At 42.1% G+C, this 17,495-nt stretch overlaps 1 protein-coding gene across 1 annotated transcript in view; it reads right to left on the bottom strand.

The window, feature by feature from the left end:
* Positions 1 to 11,960: 11,960 nt before the first annotated feature.
* PIGT (phosphatidylinositol glycan anchor biosynthesis class T) overlaps positions 11,961 to 17,495 on the bottom strand; it is a 58,168-nt gene continuing 52,633 nt past the window's right edge. Inside the window, exon 12 of the mRNA XM_073606341.1 lies at positions 11,961 to 15,259. Within this exon, the coding sequence (XP_073462442.1) occupies positions 15,007 to 15,259 (253 nt within the window). The 3' untranslated portion in view covers positions 11,961 to 15,006. The remainder of the gene's footprint in view (positions 15,260 to 17,495) is intronic.

Raw genomic sequence — 17,495 nt, 5'->3', positions numbered from 1 at the left:
AAAAATTGCAGCAGCAAAAAAAACTTCAAATATCCATGAAGTGACAAACATAAAAAATAAAACTTAATTGCGCTAGCAGTGATAATATAATTGAAAAAAAGTGTTTAGGACACACAATATATGTATGTAAGTCCCAATTAACAGGTAACAATAAGTGCATAAACCTTATAACAGGAAATAGTTATGTGCTAAGAGTCGATGTTCAGGCAACAACACCACCTATAATATGTCCATAAAACAATAATTCCAATAGGAATAAAAATACAAGTCCATTTAAGTTGTCTAGTCTTCAAACCATAAGGGCTGATAGATCAAAGAAGCTTTCTATCGGACGTGCATTGATTGCAGAGAGAGTAATAGGTGTGCGCTTACCCCTATTGTTGGACCTCCTCTGTGGCAAGGTCTTACGAGCTTGCAGATTTCGCCCTCTGCAGGGACCAAATGTTGGTAACCAGGTCTTGACAGCGTACACCGCAGACTTCCAGATGGTCGGGATAGTCCAACAGCTCCAGCATCAGAGGGGGGACCCGAAAATGGAGAGGCCCATAGACAAAAAAGACATAAGGAGAAAAAGAAGAAGCCCGTGCAAAGTAAACCTGTCAGCCAGATCGAGGCTTGGCTCGTCTTGGCGCATGCCTGTTGGTGTGTTAGACCGGCACTAAAATGAGGTTTGGTTTTATTTCCGCCTGTATCCTAGTATCTGTTTTCTACTTTTGATTTATGTTCCGCCCTGTGGGCGGCTTCATACTGACGGTCCCGTCGAATCTCCTATACATGTTCTGTCGAAAGACGGACGTGGGCGGGGATGAGGGCGTGGTTGTAACTCCGTCTATTGATATATAAGGTGATGGTTCATTGCGTCGCCCGTGCCCCGTAGATGACGTCACGTATGACGAAACATGTAGGGCGTGGCCTCGCAGTGCTTGCCATCACGTGTTTTGAAAGGTTTACTTTGCACGGGCGTTCTGCCTTTGTATATGCCGGCTTTTTATGAATTTTTTATGGAGTTTTTTTAAATGTTCACTTGTGGTTTATCCAATAAAACCCCAACGATATTACACCAGAGGAGCTTCTTCTTTTTCTCCTTATGTCTTTTTTGTCTATGGGCCTCTCCATTTTCGGGTCCCCCCTCTGATGCTGGAGCTGTTGGACTATCCCGACCATCTGGAAGTCTGCGGTGTACGCTGTCAAGACCTGGTTACCAACATTTGGTCCCTGCAGAGGGCGAAATCTGCAAGCTCGTAAGACCTTGCCACAGAGGAGGTCCAACAATAGGGGTAAGCGCACACCTATTACTCTCTCTGCAATCAATGCACGTCCGATAGAAAGCTTCTTTGATCTATCAGCCCTTATGGTTTGAAGACTAGACAACTTAAATGGACTTTTATTTTTATTCCTATTGGAATTATTGTTTTATGGACATATTATAGGTGGTGTTGTTGCCTGAACATCGACTCTTAGCACATAACTATTTCCTGTTATAAGGTTTATGCACTTATTGTTACCTGTTAATTGGGACTTACATACATATATTGTGTGTCCTAAACACTTTTTTTCAATTATATTATCACTGCTAGCGCAATTAAGTTTTATTTTTTATTTTTTATTTTTTAAATTATAATGTCCAATTATTATTGATATTGTGCGATGTGCCAGTTTACACAGGGAATCCCCATGTGGACTATCCACTGTGAATATATTATTCCTGTGCTCTTAAATTATTCATCCGTGATTGCTTGTGACTATTTCACCACTCCAGTGACAACGCCACCACCACATGGACCACTCACCAGATAATGGTATAAATGCGCCCTTAGTTCATTACAAAGGGATAACCACTCCACTTGTGTTGTTTGTCCTTGCTGACCCCAATAAAACTATGGGCATGTAATATTGGTCCTCATAAAAAACAGACAGCGATCATTGCACAGTAAGCTTACTTGTTTATTTATACAATTATTAAAAAAAGAGACTGTAAACTCACATATTGTAGTGCCCCTGAGCCGGCACCAAGCTTATCCAGCAGTTGGAATGGATGAAAAGCGTTGCCGTGTGCTTCCTATGCCGGCGTGCGGTGCAAGCCTCGTTTTCACTCGGTTTGAGGTTCAGACCTATTTTTCGGCCGGAAGCGACGTAGTGTATTTTCCCAGCAGCCTCCAATAAAATGGTTGTTGCAATATTTTATGTCACACCGTATTTGTGCAGCGGTCTTTCAAACGCTATATATATATATATTCTTTACCGTTTCGTTTTTTTAAATTCATTAAAGTTAGCCCAATTTTTTTTTTTTGAATAATGTGAAAGATGTTACACCGCGAGAATCATGATCTTTATTCTAAGCAAAAAAAAATCATGATTCTCATTTTGGCCAAAATCGTGCAGCTCTAGTTGCTGGTAAAGATATAGATAGCATAAAGGGGGTGAAGTGACACCATGAGTTAAACCACGTCATTGGTAAATGGCCTGCCGTTTCAAGTGCTGACTGCTGGATAACCGGAGTGCGGAGAGAAATCAAACATTGTGTTTCCCAGAGTAATTCTAGGGAGAACTTCCACTTTAAAGCTTAGACTCAACTTTCATTTATAGTTTTTTTTTTATTCTTTTTTTTTTTTTGTAGTGTTGTAAATATCAAAATTTTAATTACAGTAATTACTGTTTTTTTTCATATCAATGCGTACTTTACTGTGTGTGTGTGTTAAACCTCAATCATTAATCACCATCAATTTTCTATAGTCTTTAGCAAGTTGATGTCATTTTAAAAGTCATGTTTAAAAGTCATATAAAAAGTATATGTAAAGGTTCGTTTTTTAAAAAAACAAACATGTCATACTTACCTCCTCTGTGCAGTTGGTTTTGCACAGAGTGGTCCCGATGCTCCTCTTCTGGGGTCCCTCAGTGGCGCTCCTGGCTCCTCTTCCTATCGAATGCCCTGTGGAGAGCCGCTCTCCCTCGGGGCACTCGTGTGGGCACGCTCCTGTGTCCTGCTGCTGCGTCTGTTGATGCAGACAGCAGGACTCGGGCCCACTCCCGCCCCCGGGTCCCAAGTTATTGGATTCGATTAACAGCAGTGGGAGCCAACGGCTGCGCTGCTATCAATCTATCCAATCAGGACTCGAGACACCGGCTGGTGCTGGTGTGCTCGTCCTTGTCACTGGAAAGACCAGGTTCAGGTAAGTAAAAAGGGGGGCAGCTGCATCACAGGAGGGTTTCACCTTTAAGGTGAAAAACTTTGAGGGTATACAACCCTCAAAAACTAACATAGTCACATAGTTAGTAAGGTTTAATAAAGACACCAGTCCAACCTGAGTGAGTGTGGGTGCGTGTCTACAATTGTCCCTATCCCTGTACATTGTGTCTCATTAAAATGCTCATCTATTATATTATTTAAGGTAATCATATAGCGCCGACAATTTTACGTAGCGCTCCAAACATACATCGCACACGCCCATTGGTCCTTACCCTCAAGGAGCTCACAATCCAAGGTCCCCAACTCACATTCATATACTGGGGCCAATTTTGGACAGAAGCCAAATACCCCACCAGCATGTCTTTGGAGTGTGGGAGGAAACCCACGCAGGCACAGGGAGAACATGCAGACTCCAGGCAGGTAGTGTCATGGTTGGGATTCGAACCAGCAACCCTTTTTTTTTACTGCTAGGTGAGAGTGCTACCCACTACACCACTGTGCCGTCCTGTAATACTTCCCTGCTCTGTCTAGTGGTTTTGCAAAGATCATTCCAGATCCTTCTTCTCGGGTCCCACAACAGCACTCCGGGCTCCTCCATACTGCCAGGTGCCCCCACAGCAAGCAGCTTGCAATAGGGGAGACACGAGCTGAATCGCTGCTCTGGGTGTCCATTCACACTTGGTGCCATAGCTCAGCCCCACCCCCTCCATCTCCTGATTGGCTCCCGCTGCTGTCAAAAGCCAATCAGGAGTGCAAGGCTCTCCTGGACATCGCTGGAACAAGAGGGGGCTCAGGTAAGTATTGTGGGGACTGCTGCAGACAGAGGATTTTTAAAGAATAGAGTGCATGAAGGTAAAAAACTGTGTGCCTTTACAACCACTTTAAACTTTTTAAAATTGACAGCTTTCATTAAACTAGTACCTGGTGAGCCTGTGACAAAGGTCATTGTTTAGGTACATCTTTCTACAAGGTGAAAACACTTTGTCCTTGTCTTCAAACTGTTCTACGTTGTTACCCTTTCACATGCACTGCCAGCAGAGAGCACAAGTGGGCATGCCGATGCTCAATGCAGAGGCTGCCGCTGAAAGGAATGCATGTAGACAGGAAGCAGCTGCAAACAGACTGCATAAAAATAGGCAGCAGTGATGGGTTAAGTTGTTTGTATTTTTCTACTCACCATAAAAAATTTAAAGTCTGAATAATAAAAGTTGGAAAACTTGGGATTAGAATTTCACCTACAAGGGGATTGGACACTAGCACAAAAAAAAGCTGTAGGCCAGCCCAGGATTACCCCTTCTACTGTCAGCATGGCTCAGTTTTGTAGTAAAGCAGTATCAAGAGCGTGATCATAAACACAGAGGGATCCATGTCCCTCAATGGATTGCATAGGGTTCTTTTTATCCTGTAGAATCCTCATCTTCTCTCTGCTTCACTGAAGACACATGATGTTTGAGATCTTCCGGACATTCAAAAAAGTAATCCAATTGAGGGGCGAGGAACACTGCAAACAACTACTAACAGTGCAAATGTAACAGGCACTGGGAGTGCCTGCAGCTCAAAGTGCCACCTGAAGAACCTTAGGCCTGAAGCTGGAATCGGAAGCGGTTGAAACATGCACCTGGTAAAACATGCAATCTTTAGGCCAGGTGGCAGCCCTGGTGGATTGAGCCTTGCCTGGAAAGAGAGGAACCCAATCCATGAGACCATAAGCTTGCATGATAGCCAGTGCACCTTTCCTGGACCCATATAGGAATGAAAGAGAAAATGTATCCACGAAGATGTGGCAGAGAGATATACTCAGCATAAACCACATCCTTGCAGAAGAACAAATTCTTGTTCTTGGTTAGCTAAAGCCGAACAATGTCCCGATTAAGGTAAAATGCAGATACCACATTGGGAGGAAGTAAGGTCTAGGCCATATTGTCCCTACACAGAACCAAAAAAAAAAAATGGGTTCCTTGCAGGATAACATTGCCAGCGCAAACATTCATCTAACCAAGTATATAGCAACAAGGAGAATTACCTTGGGAGACCGAGCAGAGACTGGTGCGTTTCCGATAGGTTCAAATGTGGGTTTCTAAAGCACTGAAAGCAGCAAAATTTAAATCCTACAAAAAGGTAGAGATTTGATTGGAAGAGTCACATGGGAGACCCCTTTTGCAAAGGTGATGATCAGAGAGTGGGAAGTCAATGGCCTCTGGACAAGAATGGAAAGATCAAAGTTTTGACCAATGATGGGACAGAAGACAAAAAGATCATCCAGAAGCAACTCCAGGAAGGAAAGATCCATCCTACAGAGAATCTCCTGGGCTAAAACCTCTAAACCATCCTTTTTCAACCAGGGTGTTGTCAGGTTTCTTCAGGGGTGCCTTGACAAAATTCAAAAAAATTGCCCAAAAATTGTATACAAGCCAGCAAGCATATAAAGCCTGCCTTTTAGTTGCACAAAGCCACAGGTTTTCATTGTGCACCATTACAAACTTCCAGCGCCCACATCCTAACAACCACTGATATTGGTTGATAAGGGGGATGCCAGGTACCTGGACAGCATTCTTTTCTGCCCCATCACCACTAGGGTTACATCAGCTGAGTGAGGAAGAGAAAGTGAAGGAAAAGAGACACATTGAAATACTAGTTAGTACCAGTGTGCAAAGGTGCATTTGCTTTGGAAGTATAAATCACCGCTAATGTTGACTGTCCTTTGTGTGTGGATGTTGCTGCAATATGTGAAACTACTAGTTAAGTTTATGACATTTTAGAATGGGGTGCCCCAAGATTAGAATTCTGCACAAAGGGTGCCATGACTGAAAAAGAGTTGAGAAACACTGCTTTAGACTCACATCAGGCAAAAGTATGACTTTAACGTCTGATGAGAGACCTTGAGGGAAGTAGACTTCTTTGCCGTGAGCATTGTAGGAATGACATTTTCAGAGATGCCCATCCTTCAATACCTGGGCTTTAATCACTTAAAAGACTGCCCACCGCTTATATACTGCGGCAGGGCTGCTCTATTGTGTGAAACAACGTACCTGTACATCATTTCATGCAATAGATACTGTGGACGCGTGTGCGCCAGCTGCATGGAGGGGGACCCAATCAGTGGGTCCAGCAGACCCGATGTCCGCCAGGCAACCTGCGATTGCTCCACAGAGGCAGAACGGGGATCTGCCTATGTAAACAAGGCAGAACCGCCGTTCTGACAGAAGTACACAGAGATCTTCTGTTCCTTGTAAGCAGGAACACGGATCTCTGTTCTTCCTGTCAGTCTATCCCCCCACACAGTTAAAAAAAAAAAAAAAAAAACCTCCCAGGGAACACACTTAACCCTTTGATCATCCCTGATGTTAACAGCTTACCTGCCAGTGTAATTTATACAGCAACAGTGCATTTTTTTTAGCACTGATCACTATATTAGTGTCACCGGTCCACAAAAGTGTCTCTCAGTGTCAGATTAGTCCACCACAATGTTGCAGTCGCCATCACCAGTAAAAATTATTTAAAAAAATGTAATGTCCATAAATCTATCCCATAAATTGTAGACACTATAATGCCCCGTACACACGGTCGGACATTGATCGGACATTTCGAAAACAAAATCCTAGGATTTTTTCCGACGGATGTTGGCTCAAACTTGTCTTACATACACACGGTCACACAAAGTTGTCGGAAAAACCGATCATTCTGAATGCGGTGACGTAAAACACGTACGTCGGGACTATAAACGGGGCAGTAGCCAATAGCTTTTGTCTCTTAATTTATTCTGAGCATGCGTGGCACTTTGTGTGTCGGATTTGTGTACACACGATCGGAATTTCCGACAACGGATTTTGTTGTTGGAAAATTTTATAGCAAGCTCTCAAACTTTGTGTGTCAGAAAAGCCGATGGAAAATGTGTGATGGAGCCCACACACGGTTGGAATTTCCAACAACAAGGTCCTATCACACATTTTCCATCGGAAAATCTGACCGTGTGTACAGGGCATAACTCTGTATCTCCCTCTCTCTCTATGTAGAAGAATACATATTGGCCTAAATTGATGAAGAATTTCTATTTTTTCTTTTTATTTTTGGAGATGTATTATAGCCGAAAGTAAAAAATATAGTTTTTTTTTCAAAATTGTCCATCTATTTTTTTATAGCGCAATAGAATAAAAAACCTCATGAGGTGATCGAATACCACCAAAAGAAAGCTCTATTTGTGGGAAAAAAATTACACCAATTTTATTTGGGTAAAACCGCGCAATTGTCAGTTAAAGTAACAGTGCTGGATCGCAAAAAATGGCCTGGCCATGAAGGGGTAAAACCATCCGGGATGAAGTTGTTAAAGGATTTGTAAAAGGTAATTTAAAAAAAAAAAAAATTTAAAATAAACAAAATACGTTATCATTACTTGCCCGGTGCAATGCAATGAAAGTTTCCGAGGACATCTGAAATCTCCACACCTTAGCTAATATAAATATTTTTAGTAATGTGATTTTTTTATATATTTGATGGCAATAATAGTTTATTAAAGAAATAAATTTATTTTTTCATACAGAAAATCATAATTTAACTCCTCAAATATGTAAATACTATTAAGGCCTGGTTTACACCTGTGAGTTTTGGAAAGCACAAAAATTGTATAGTCATAAAAATGCATTGAATCCATAGGGCCCATTTACATCTGTGCGCTGCATTAAGCTGTGGTGATAAAAAAAATGAGGCAGGTCTGTTTATTTGTGCATTTTCATGCTCTGAGATACCCAACAAAATAATGAAAACGTGTGTAAAATGCAGTACAATGCATGTTAAATGCACTAAAAGATGCACAAAAGCAAACATGGATAGATGTGAACCAAGCCTTAGTGTCAATCATATTAGGTGGGTAAGAACAAATATAATCCTTTTTGTTTTGCGTCCATGGCTCCTTCATACTTCAGCCCATAAAAAGCTTAAAGAGTAACTCCACTTTGTTGAGAAAAAACACCAAAAAAAAAAAAAAAAAAAAAAAAACACATTCCCCAGCTGCTGCACCTGCAAAGCTCTAATGAAGAAAATTGCAGGGTTTGCATCCCTTTAGATGTAATTTCCTATTGAGAGTATCTCACCAAAAAAAAAAAACGGCAGATTTTCGTGCGGCAATCAAATTTGAGGAATCGGACATGTTGGAAATTTTTTGAAAAACAAACGATTTTCTAATCAATGATGAGAGAATCCTGCGAGAAATGTAATAAGAAAAAAAAAATGCGCATGTGCAAGAAAAGTAAATTTACGGAGAGAAAAGAAGATTCCCAACCACGAAAATTCTTTTCTGTAGCAACATGAGGTGAAAGGCTTGGTTGGCCGAATTTCGAAAATCAATGGTGGCATCATCGGATCACAAAAACTTTCTGGTTTTGAAAAGAAAATTTGTTCGAAATTCAACCATGTATGGGCTGCTTTAGTGCAGAATTCCAACAAGCTAACATGTTTCAAGGACTTGCCACTCTGAGGAAGAAGCAAGTCCTCAAAACTCGTTGGCCTGTTGGATTTCAATTTGTCGCATTATGTGCTGAGATGTATTGTGGACTGGAAATTGATGTTTTATTATGACAAGCTTTCATGCACCTGTCAGTTTGCGAGTATAACACTGCCGTTTTATTCATGAAATATATGTTTTGAGGATAATGCACTAGGTCGGTGTGCCCTCTGTTTTGCTTAATGGTTTCGGTGTATCCAGACTTCCTCAGTCTTAAGAGGGCAGCAAGGAGAGGCATGTCTATTAAGTTGCCAATATTTCCATCCTGGCTTTATCTCTGGGAGCCTCTCTCAAGCACAGATTGTGCGTTTGCTGCCAATGGGAGATCCGCTTTTCTACAGACACTGAAGTGTGGATTATTACAAAGCAAGGTTTTAGCTGACAGATACGTAGTGTATTAACACCACTTTTCTCTCAGGTTTGTGTAACTTTGACAAAGCCCTGGGGGCTTGTTGTCATTCTCCTTAGACATCAAACCTGCAATGTAATCAATGGCAATGTCCTGTAATCAGGATGGGACATAGCTGCTTAAAGAGGTGTACTTGCCCACATTTCAGCAGTGAAAAAGCAGAAGACTGGATCAGGTCAGGCTGTAGCTTAAAGTGGATGTAAACCCTCATATATACCCAGTGAAATGAACAGATGATACACAGATGAAACAAATCCTCCTACATAAGTTTTACATGTAGAGTATCTCACAAAAGTGAGTACACCCCTCACATTCTTGTAAATATTTTATATCTTTTCCTGTGACAACACTGAAGAAATGACACTTTGCTACAATGTAAAGTAGTGAGTGTACAGTTTGTATAACAGTGTAAATTTGCTGCCCCCTTAAAATAACTCAACACACAGCCATTAATGATAGAGATCTTGCGCTCCTCCACCTTCTGTTTCCTACAGTCAAGCACCACCATGCTTGACTGTAGGCAAAATACACTTGTCTTTGTGCTCCTCATCTAGTTGCCACCACACGCTTGACACCATCTGAACCAAATAAGTTTATCTTGGTCTCATCAGACCGCAGGACATGGTTCCAGTAATCCATGCCCTTAGTCTGCTTGTCTTCAGCAAACTGTTTGCGGGCTTCTTGTGCAATCATCATTGTGCAATCATCTTTAGAAGAGGCTTCATTCTGGGATGACAGCCATGCAGCCCAATTTGATGCAGTGTGTGGCGTATGGTCTGAGCACTGACAGGCTGACCCCCCACCCTTCAACCTCTGCAGCAATGTTGGCAGCACTCATATGTCTATTTCCAAAAAAAAAACTGCTGGATATGACGTTGAGCACATGCACTCAACTCCTTTGGTCGACCATGGCGAGGGCCTGTTCTGGAACCTGTCCTGTGTTAACCGCTGTATGCTCTTGGCCACCGTGCTGCAGCTCAGTTTCAGGGTCTTGGCAATCTTCTTATAGCCTAGGTCATCTTTATGTAGAGCAATAATTATTTTTTTCAGATCCTCAGAGAGTTAATGAGGTGCCATGTTGAACTTCCAGTGACCAGTAAGAGTTAGAGCGATAACACCAAATTTAACATATCTGCGACCTTGTAACAGTAACGAGTCACATGACACCAGGGGAGGGAAAATGGCTAATTGAGCCCAATTTGGACATTTTCACTTAGGGGTGTACTCACTTTTGTTGCCAGCGGTTTAGACATTAATGGTTGTGTGTTGAGTTATTTTGAGGGGACAGCAAATTTACACTGTTATACAAGCTGTACACTCACTACTTTACATTGTAGCAAAGTGTCATTTCTTCAGTGTTGTCACATGAAAAGATATAATAAAATATTTACAAAAATGTGAGTGGTGTACTCACTTTTGTGAGATACTGTATAGCTGCTGTCTTCAGCTTTATATACTGTTTAGAAAGTGCATATCCTGTTAGAATTTTCTTTTCCCGATTCACCTGTGGGTGTGGATTCTTGCCATACACTGTGAGACAGCTGATTGAAGGAAAGGCACACACCCCCACTCCACATAGGCAGAGACTTGCAGGGCTGTGCTGTGAATAGACCAGCTCTCTGCTAATCTATTTATAACACCCACTCTGACACAAATTTCAGGCTGGTTTTATCTCAGTTGACAGAGAACTTGTCAGAAGTGCTGATAACAGAAGAACAGAGCAAGAGAAAGCCACAGGACTCAGTGCTTTGAAGAGAGATAAGAAAACACTGCAGATATGTGCCCAGCTCAAATTTCATGAATCGGGATTACATTCACTTTAACTGCTTGCTGGCCAGCCGCTTCAGTTATACTGTGGCAGGTTGGCTCGGCTGCACTAATCGCAATACTCATATGGTGGTCCCTTCAATGGGGAGGGAGCGTGCACCCACGACACTTTGCCAGAACCGATGCGCGTGGCCAGCGGCCGCGGTGTCTGCCGGTCACCCCCCGATCTCTCCTCAGAGAGCAAGAATGGGGATCTGTCAATGTAAACAAACAGATCCCCGTTCTGTCATGGGAGCAGAGAGAGATCTGCTGTTCCTAGTGATCAGGAACAGCGATCTCTCTGTACTCCCTGTCAATCCACTCCCCCCCCCCACAGTTAGAAACACCTCCCTAGGGAACACTTAACCCCTTCCCTGTCAGTGTAATTTATACAGTGATCAGTGGCTATTTTTTGCTCTGATCACTGCAATAATGTCACTGGTCCCAAAAAAGTGTCAAAAGTGTCCCATCTGTTTGCCGCAATGTTGCAGTCCTGCTAAAAATTGCTGATCACCGCCATTACTAGTAAAAAAAAAAATTAATAATAAAAATGCCATAAATATATCCCCTATTTCGTAGACGCTATAACTTTTACGCAAACCAATCAATATACGCTTACTGCGATTCTTTTTACCAAAAATTTGTAGAAAAATACATATTGGCCTAAACTGATGAAGAAATTTGTTTTTTGATATTTATTATAGCAAAACTTAAAACAAATAGTTTTTTTTCAAAATTGTCGGTGCTTTTTGTTCATAGCGCAAAAAATAAAAAACGCAGAGCTGATCAAATACCACCAAAAGGAAACCTCTATTTGTGGGAAAGGACCTGTTTGTGTACAGTGTCGCACGACCGTGCAATTGTCAGTTAAAACAACGCAGTGACATATCGCAAAAATGGCCTGGTCATTGAGTGGGTAAATCCTTCCTGGGCTGAAGTGGTTAAAATTATAAAATAAAAAAAAATTTAAAAAAAAGTGCTTTAGAGAGTGGAGAGAGGGGCATTTTTAAAGCTGGCCACAGCTCAATTTAAGGGGGGGAAATAACAAACACACAATTAACTTCTATAGATGATGCACAGTACATCTTTAAAAAAAAACCAAGTTGAAACATTTGGTACCACAGAAAAATGCTGGAACAGAAGTCTCCTAGCACTTTTTGCATAAAATGCAGTGGACACACCCCAGTATTAACGGCGCTTACCTTCAGGTCTTCCTTTACGAGATTCAGCTCTCTGTAAACCCGACTGCAAGTGTATCTGTACTGCTATTCCAGGCCCTATGCCTTATTTAAATGGATTAGTCATCAAAATATAAAGTCTACGAGGCAGACTAATTCCATTCAAAATAATAATAATAATAATAATAATAATGATGATGAAGAATTGTTTAATACAAACCAAAAGTAGTTGTGAGAGTTTAATGGACACCATTCTTTTTTTTTTTTTAAACCTGATGAACAGATTTTGTACCATCATGGGCAAAATGTGTTCATATGAAAACATAGATGGAAAGACAACAGTATATTACCAAAAGTATTGGGATGCCTGCCGTTACACGCACATGAAGTTTAATGGCATCTATGTCTTAGTCCGTAGGGTTCAATATTGAGTTGGCCCACCCTTTGCAGATATAACAGCTTCAACTCTTCTGGGAAGGCTGTCCACAAGGTTTAGGAGTGTGTCTATGGGAATGTTTGACCATTCTTCCAGAAGCGGATTTGTGAGGTCAGGCACTGATGTTGAACGAGAAGGCCTGGCTCGCAGTCTCCGCTCTAATTCATCCCAAAAGGTGTTGAGGGTTGAGGTCAGGACGCTGTGCAAGCCAGTCAAGTTTCTCCACCCCAAACTCACTCTTCCATGTATTTATGGACCTTGCCTTGTGCACTGGTCCAAATCATTTCATGGAGGGGGGGGGGGATTATGCTGTGGGGATGGGTTTTTTTTTTTTTTTTTTTTTTTTTTTTTTAGACAATTTCATGCTCCCAACTTTGTGGGAACAGTTTGGGGATGGCCCCTTCCTGTTCCAAAATGACTGCACACCAGTGCACAAAGCAAGGTCCATAAAGACATGGATGAGAGAGTTTGGGGTGGAAAAACTTGACTGGCCTGCACAGAGTCCTGACCTCAACCTGATAGAACACCTTTGGATAGATAGAGCCAGGCCTTCTTGTCCAACATCAGTGCCTGACCTCACAAATGCACTTCTGGAAGAATGGTCAAACATTCCCATAGACACATTCCTAAACCTTGTGGACAGCCTTCCCAGAAGAGTTGAAGCTGTTATAGCTGCAAAGGGTGGGCCAACTCAATATTGAACCCTACGGACTAAGACTGGGAGGCCATTAATGTTCATATGGATTCTTTCCTTAAAGGGGTTGTAAAGGTAAAAATTTTTTTCACCTTAATGCATTCTATGCATTAAGGTGAAAAAACTACTGACAATACTGCCGCCCCCAGCCCCCCCGTTTTACTTACCTGACCCCTCGAAAGTCGGCTGCTCGTTCCCGACATCCATTCCGCTGCTCAGCCTGGCCACTGATTGGCTACAGTAGATGGATTGGAAGCAGCGTAGCCATTGGCTCGCGCTGCTGTCACTCACATCCAATGACGCGGCGCGCTGGGGGGCGGGGCCGAGTGATACAGCCAGCGGCTATAGCCGCTGGCTGTATCACGGGAGCGCGCCCGCAACAACTAACCACCATGCGAGGGAGCTCGCATTGCGGTGGTTAGTTCTTGCGGGGAGGAGCTGAAACAGCCACCGAGGGACCCCAGAAAAGCAGGTTCGGGGCCACTCTGTGCAGAACGAGCTGCACAGTGAAGGTAAGTATAACATGTTTGTTATTTTTAAAAAATAAAAAAAATTACCTTTACAACCCCTTTAAATGTACATAGTATAACTGGGTACTAACATTTATAGGTAAAGTTGATCCAGGAAAAATCTGATTGCCTCTCGGGGGATCAGGAAGGAATTTTTTCACTTGCTGTAGCAAATTGGATGGTGCTTTGCTGGAGTTTTTCGCCTTCCTCTGGATCAACTGTGGGTGAAGGATTGTGTATATGGGATTGTATGATTTATTGGTTGAACTAGATGGACTTGTTTTTTTTTTTTTCAACCTAACCAACTATGTAAAAGCAAATGTGTGTGTAAAAGCAGGCGTCCCAATGCTTTTGGTTATATAGTGTAGATAAAAAAAAATCAAGCAAACAAAAAACATAAAAAGAAGCCCAAAATAAATAGACAAGCAGTGCAATCCATTTTGATACAAAATAAAGTACCTGGAAAGGAAAATACACCAACAATTAATTAGACCATCACTGGGGTAAAAGGGAGGCAAACTGCTGAAGCAAAATAGTGAAGGCACCTAGAGGTGCACATATAGGCAGCAGCTTCCCTACCAACCAAGAAAAAGCTCCAGCAACTTCAGGCTCTGTGAGCTTACAGCTTAGCCTTACCCATACTTTTTTTTTTTTTATTGATTATCAATAACAAGTAACCTCACTAGCCAACAGAAATGTGCAGAAGGCAGGAAGAGGCCGGCGCTATCAGAAATGCTGAAACTTTGCCTGGCAGAACGGCCAGAAATTTGGTTGCAACAGGAAGGTTTAGGCAAGTGCTGTAGGTGCAAGCATTTCACCTTTGCTGCCATTTGCCCCCTTTATCCCAATGACTGTCTCTTTAAAGTTCTGCAATTTTTGCAATGGTGCTGCTGCTTGATCAAGCATAGCAATCGCTACCAATTACTGGTAGCTGTATTTACAACAAATAACAGTCGTCACCTGATGCAGACGAGGAGACCTGTCATAGTCACATACATTTGAGTCTTTGCTTGCCTCTGATGATTACAGGCCCTGTGACCTGTTTCGGGAATGAGATTGACTATTTGTTGCAAAATCCAAATATCGGTTAAGTATTTAGTAGATCTTCCTTTTTAAGTACATACAGCATGGTGCAATCAAGAAGCCTCCAGTGTATTACAGTACCTTTGTTTTTTTTTTTTACAGCCAGACAATAAGTTGCTGAAACTGATTTCACAAGATTCAAAATGGATCAGATGGTCAACAATTTTCAAAGCCCAGAATAATTCATCTGTATGAGCAATGTTATGTTCACAAAAGAGGCACTCCGCGCAACCTACGAATTTGGTTGGCAATCATCTTCACCAGTCCTCCCTGCTTCGTGTCCTCCACCTGGAAAGTCCTTGTGAGAAGGTTGTAGAAAGACCCATAGCCCACAGCAACTACAGTGCAAGTCAAACAGATGACATTGTAGGGCATGCTAAAATCAGGAGTAGGCAGATTCACTAGGAGAGGCTCTGTATACAACCGCATGAAGTAACTGAAACCGTCTGATGATGGAAATCTGTCAAAGAGAAAAAAAAAAAAAAAAAAAAAAAAAAAAAAAGGGGGGGGGGGGAGAGCAAAGAAAGATTAATTTCGGATTTTAAAAATGCACTGTTTGTGGTTAGAGGTGCTGGCTGGGGGGCGGTCCCCCCCCCCCTATTTTTCTTTCCCCTCTCTTTACTAGACTTTTGATATTTCTCTCCTTTGCTGCTGGGCCATTCCTGCCCTCTCTATTTTTTTTGAATAAAATGGTGTTAACCGTCTAACAGAAAAAAAAGAAAAGGTGTGCGGGATACAGGGACTTACTTACCCTTTAAGCCCACTCTCTGAGCTAGATTTCATATGTTTTTACTATTGATGTCACTCATGTCAGTACATGTGATCTTGTATGTGGCGATGACCTATTTGTTCAACATTGTTGAGGTTTCTGTATCACCGTATGCTCTATTAAATGAAGAATTGGGAAAAAAAAAAAAAAAAAAAAAAAAAAAAAGTGCACTGTTTGCAATGTTCTGAATTAGGCTCCAATTAAAGCGGTAGTAAACTTGAGGGGGGGGGGGGGGGGGGGGTGGTGGGGAGAGAGAATCTGCCCCCCCCCCCTGCAGGCGCATGCGCAGCAGTCATGATCACAGCACACAGTCCACAGCACATTCTGTAGCAGCGAATGCGTGGGTGACGTCATCGGCTAGGAGCACGTTTGTGAGATATTAAATTGTACCTACTGGTAAATCACACTGCAAGCTTGCCCGTAGGTACAAGTTATAAAACAAAGTTCACAACTGCTTTAAGGGTGTTTCTGAACCCAAAACTCCCATTTTGGATAGAGAATAGGAAGTGGATAAAACCTTGTAAAGTTTTTCTTTGTGTCTCACGGAGAACAGAGAGTAAGAGGAAACCTCTCCAAAGTGAGGGAAACACCCTTTTAGCTAGTTGTCACCAGAGCAAGTGTCCCCAATGAAGAATTCTCTTCTACTCCTGTTATTGGGACAATGCTAAATTTTAGATTTTCTCTCTCATTGAGGGACATCAGCGTTCACCAGGTCAAATAGAGGGTGAATCTCTGTAATGGCGACACAGACTTGGCTGGTTAGAACTGCTCACCACTCCATCCCCTAGGATCATCCCCCCCATCAGTTCTCAAAAATGAGGCAACAGCCTGAAAGTCATGTAAAAAATGCCGACTGTACACATATGCAGCGTTAAAGTGTTACTATATAGTAGCAAACTGGGATGTGGAACAAAGTGCGTGGCTATCACCACCGCAGACCTTTATGTCATTGAAATAAAACGTTCTTAATCTTCATATAGTGTCCATAAATACATGTGTGAGAATCCCTATTGGGTAATTCTGTGACTTCCACCGCAGATAGACCCGTCACCATAGAGAGATTAAAGGCTTACCAGACAGCCCTTAAAGAAAGGCATGAAAAACCTCCACTCTGGATATTGTCCCTTCTGTGGATGGGTCCCGTCCGGAAGCGTTGAGTAGATATTGCAAACTGTCATCAGTGAAGGGGGTTCACTCACAGCGATAATAGGTATCCAAAAAAAAAAAAAAAAAAGAGAAATGCTCCAATAGTGTAAAAAGGTATGATGTTCCTTTATTAAAATTTGCCAAACAGGCATCAATCTAAACAAAGTTCCTTGCAAGGAATTTAAAAACAGCTCCGATAGAAAACGAAAGTTTGCGCATGTGCAGTCCATGCGTGCATGTCTACCCTACGGCCGTTTCGTCAGAAATGACATCATCAGGGGCACGCCTACATGTCCACGCTTCGTTCTGCCGCTCGGGTACATAATGCGCATGCGTGGACGTGTAGCCTGTTTGGCAAATTTTAATAAAGGAACGTCATACCTTTTTACACTATTGGAGCATTTCTCTTTTTTTTGGATACCTATTATCGCTGTGAGTGAACCCCCTTCACTGATGACAGTTTGCAATATCTACTCAACGCTTCCGGACGGGACCCATCCACAGAAGGGACAATATCCAGAGTGGAGGTTTTTCATGCCTTTCTTTAAGGGCTGTCTGGTAAGCCTTTAATCTCACTATGGTGACGGGTCTATCTGCGGTGGAAGTCACAGAATTACCCAATAGGGATTCTCACACATGTATTTATGGACACTATATGAAAATTAAGCACGTTTATTTCAATGAGATAAAGGTCTGCGGTGGTGATAGCCACGCACTTTGTTCCACATCCCAGTTTGCTACTATATAGGAACATTTATGGACAACATATATTCATTTGATT

Source organism: Aquarana catesbeiana, linkage group LG12, assembly GCF_042186555.1.
Source record: "Aquarana catesbeiana isolate 2022-GZ linkage group LG12, ASM4218655v1, whole genome shotgun sequence".
In the NCBI taxonomy this organism is placed as follows: Eukaryota; Metazoa; Chordata; class Amphibia; order Anura; family Ranidae; genus Aquarana; species Aquarana catesbeiana.
The sequence above is the reverse complement of the archived record's forward strand: the minus strand, read 5'-3'. Positions and strand labels throughout refer to the sequence as shown.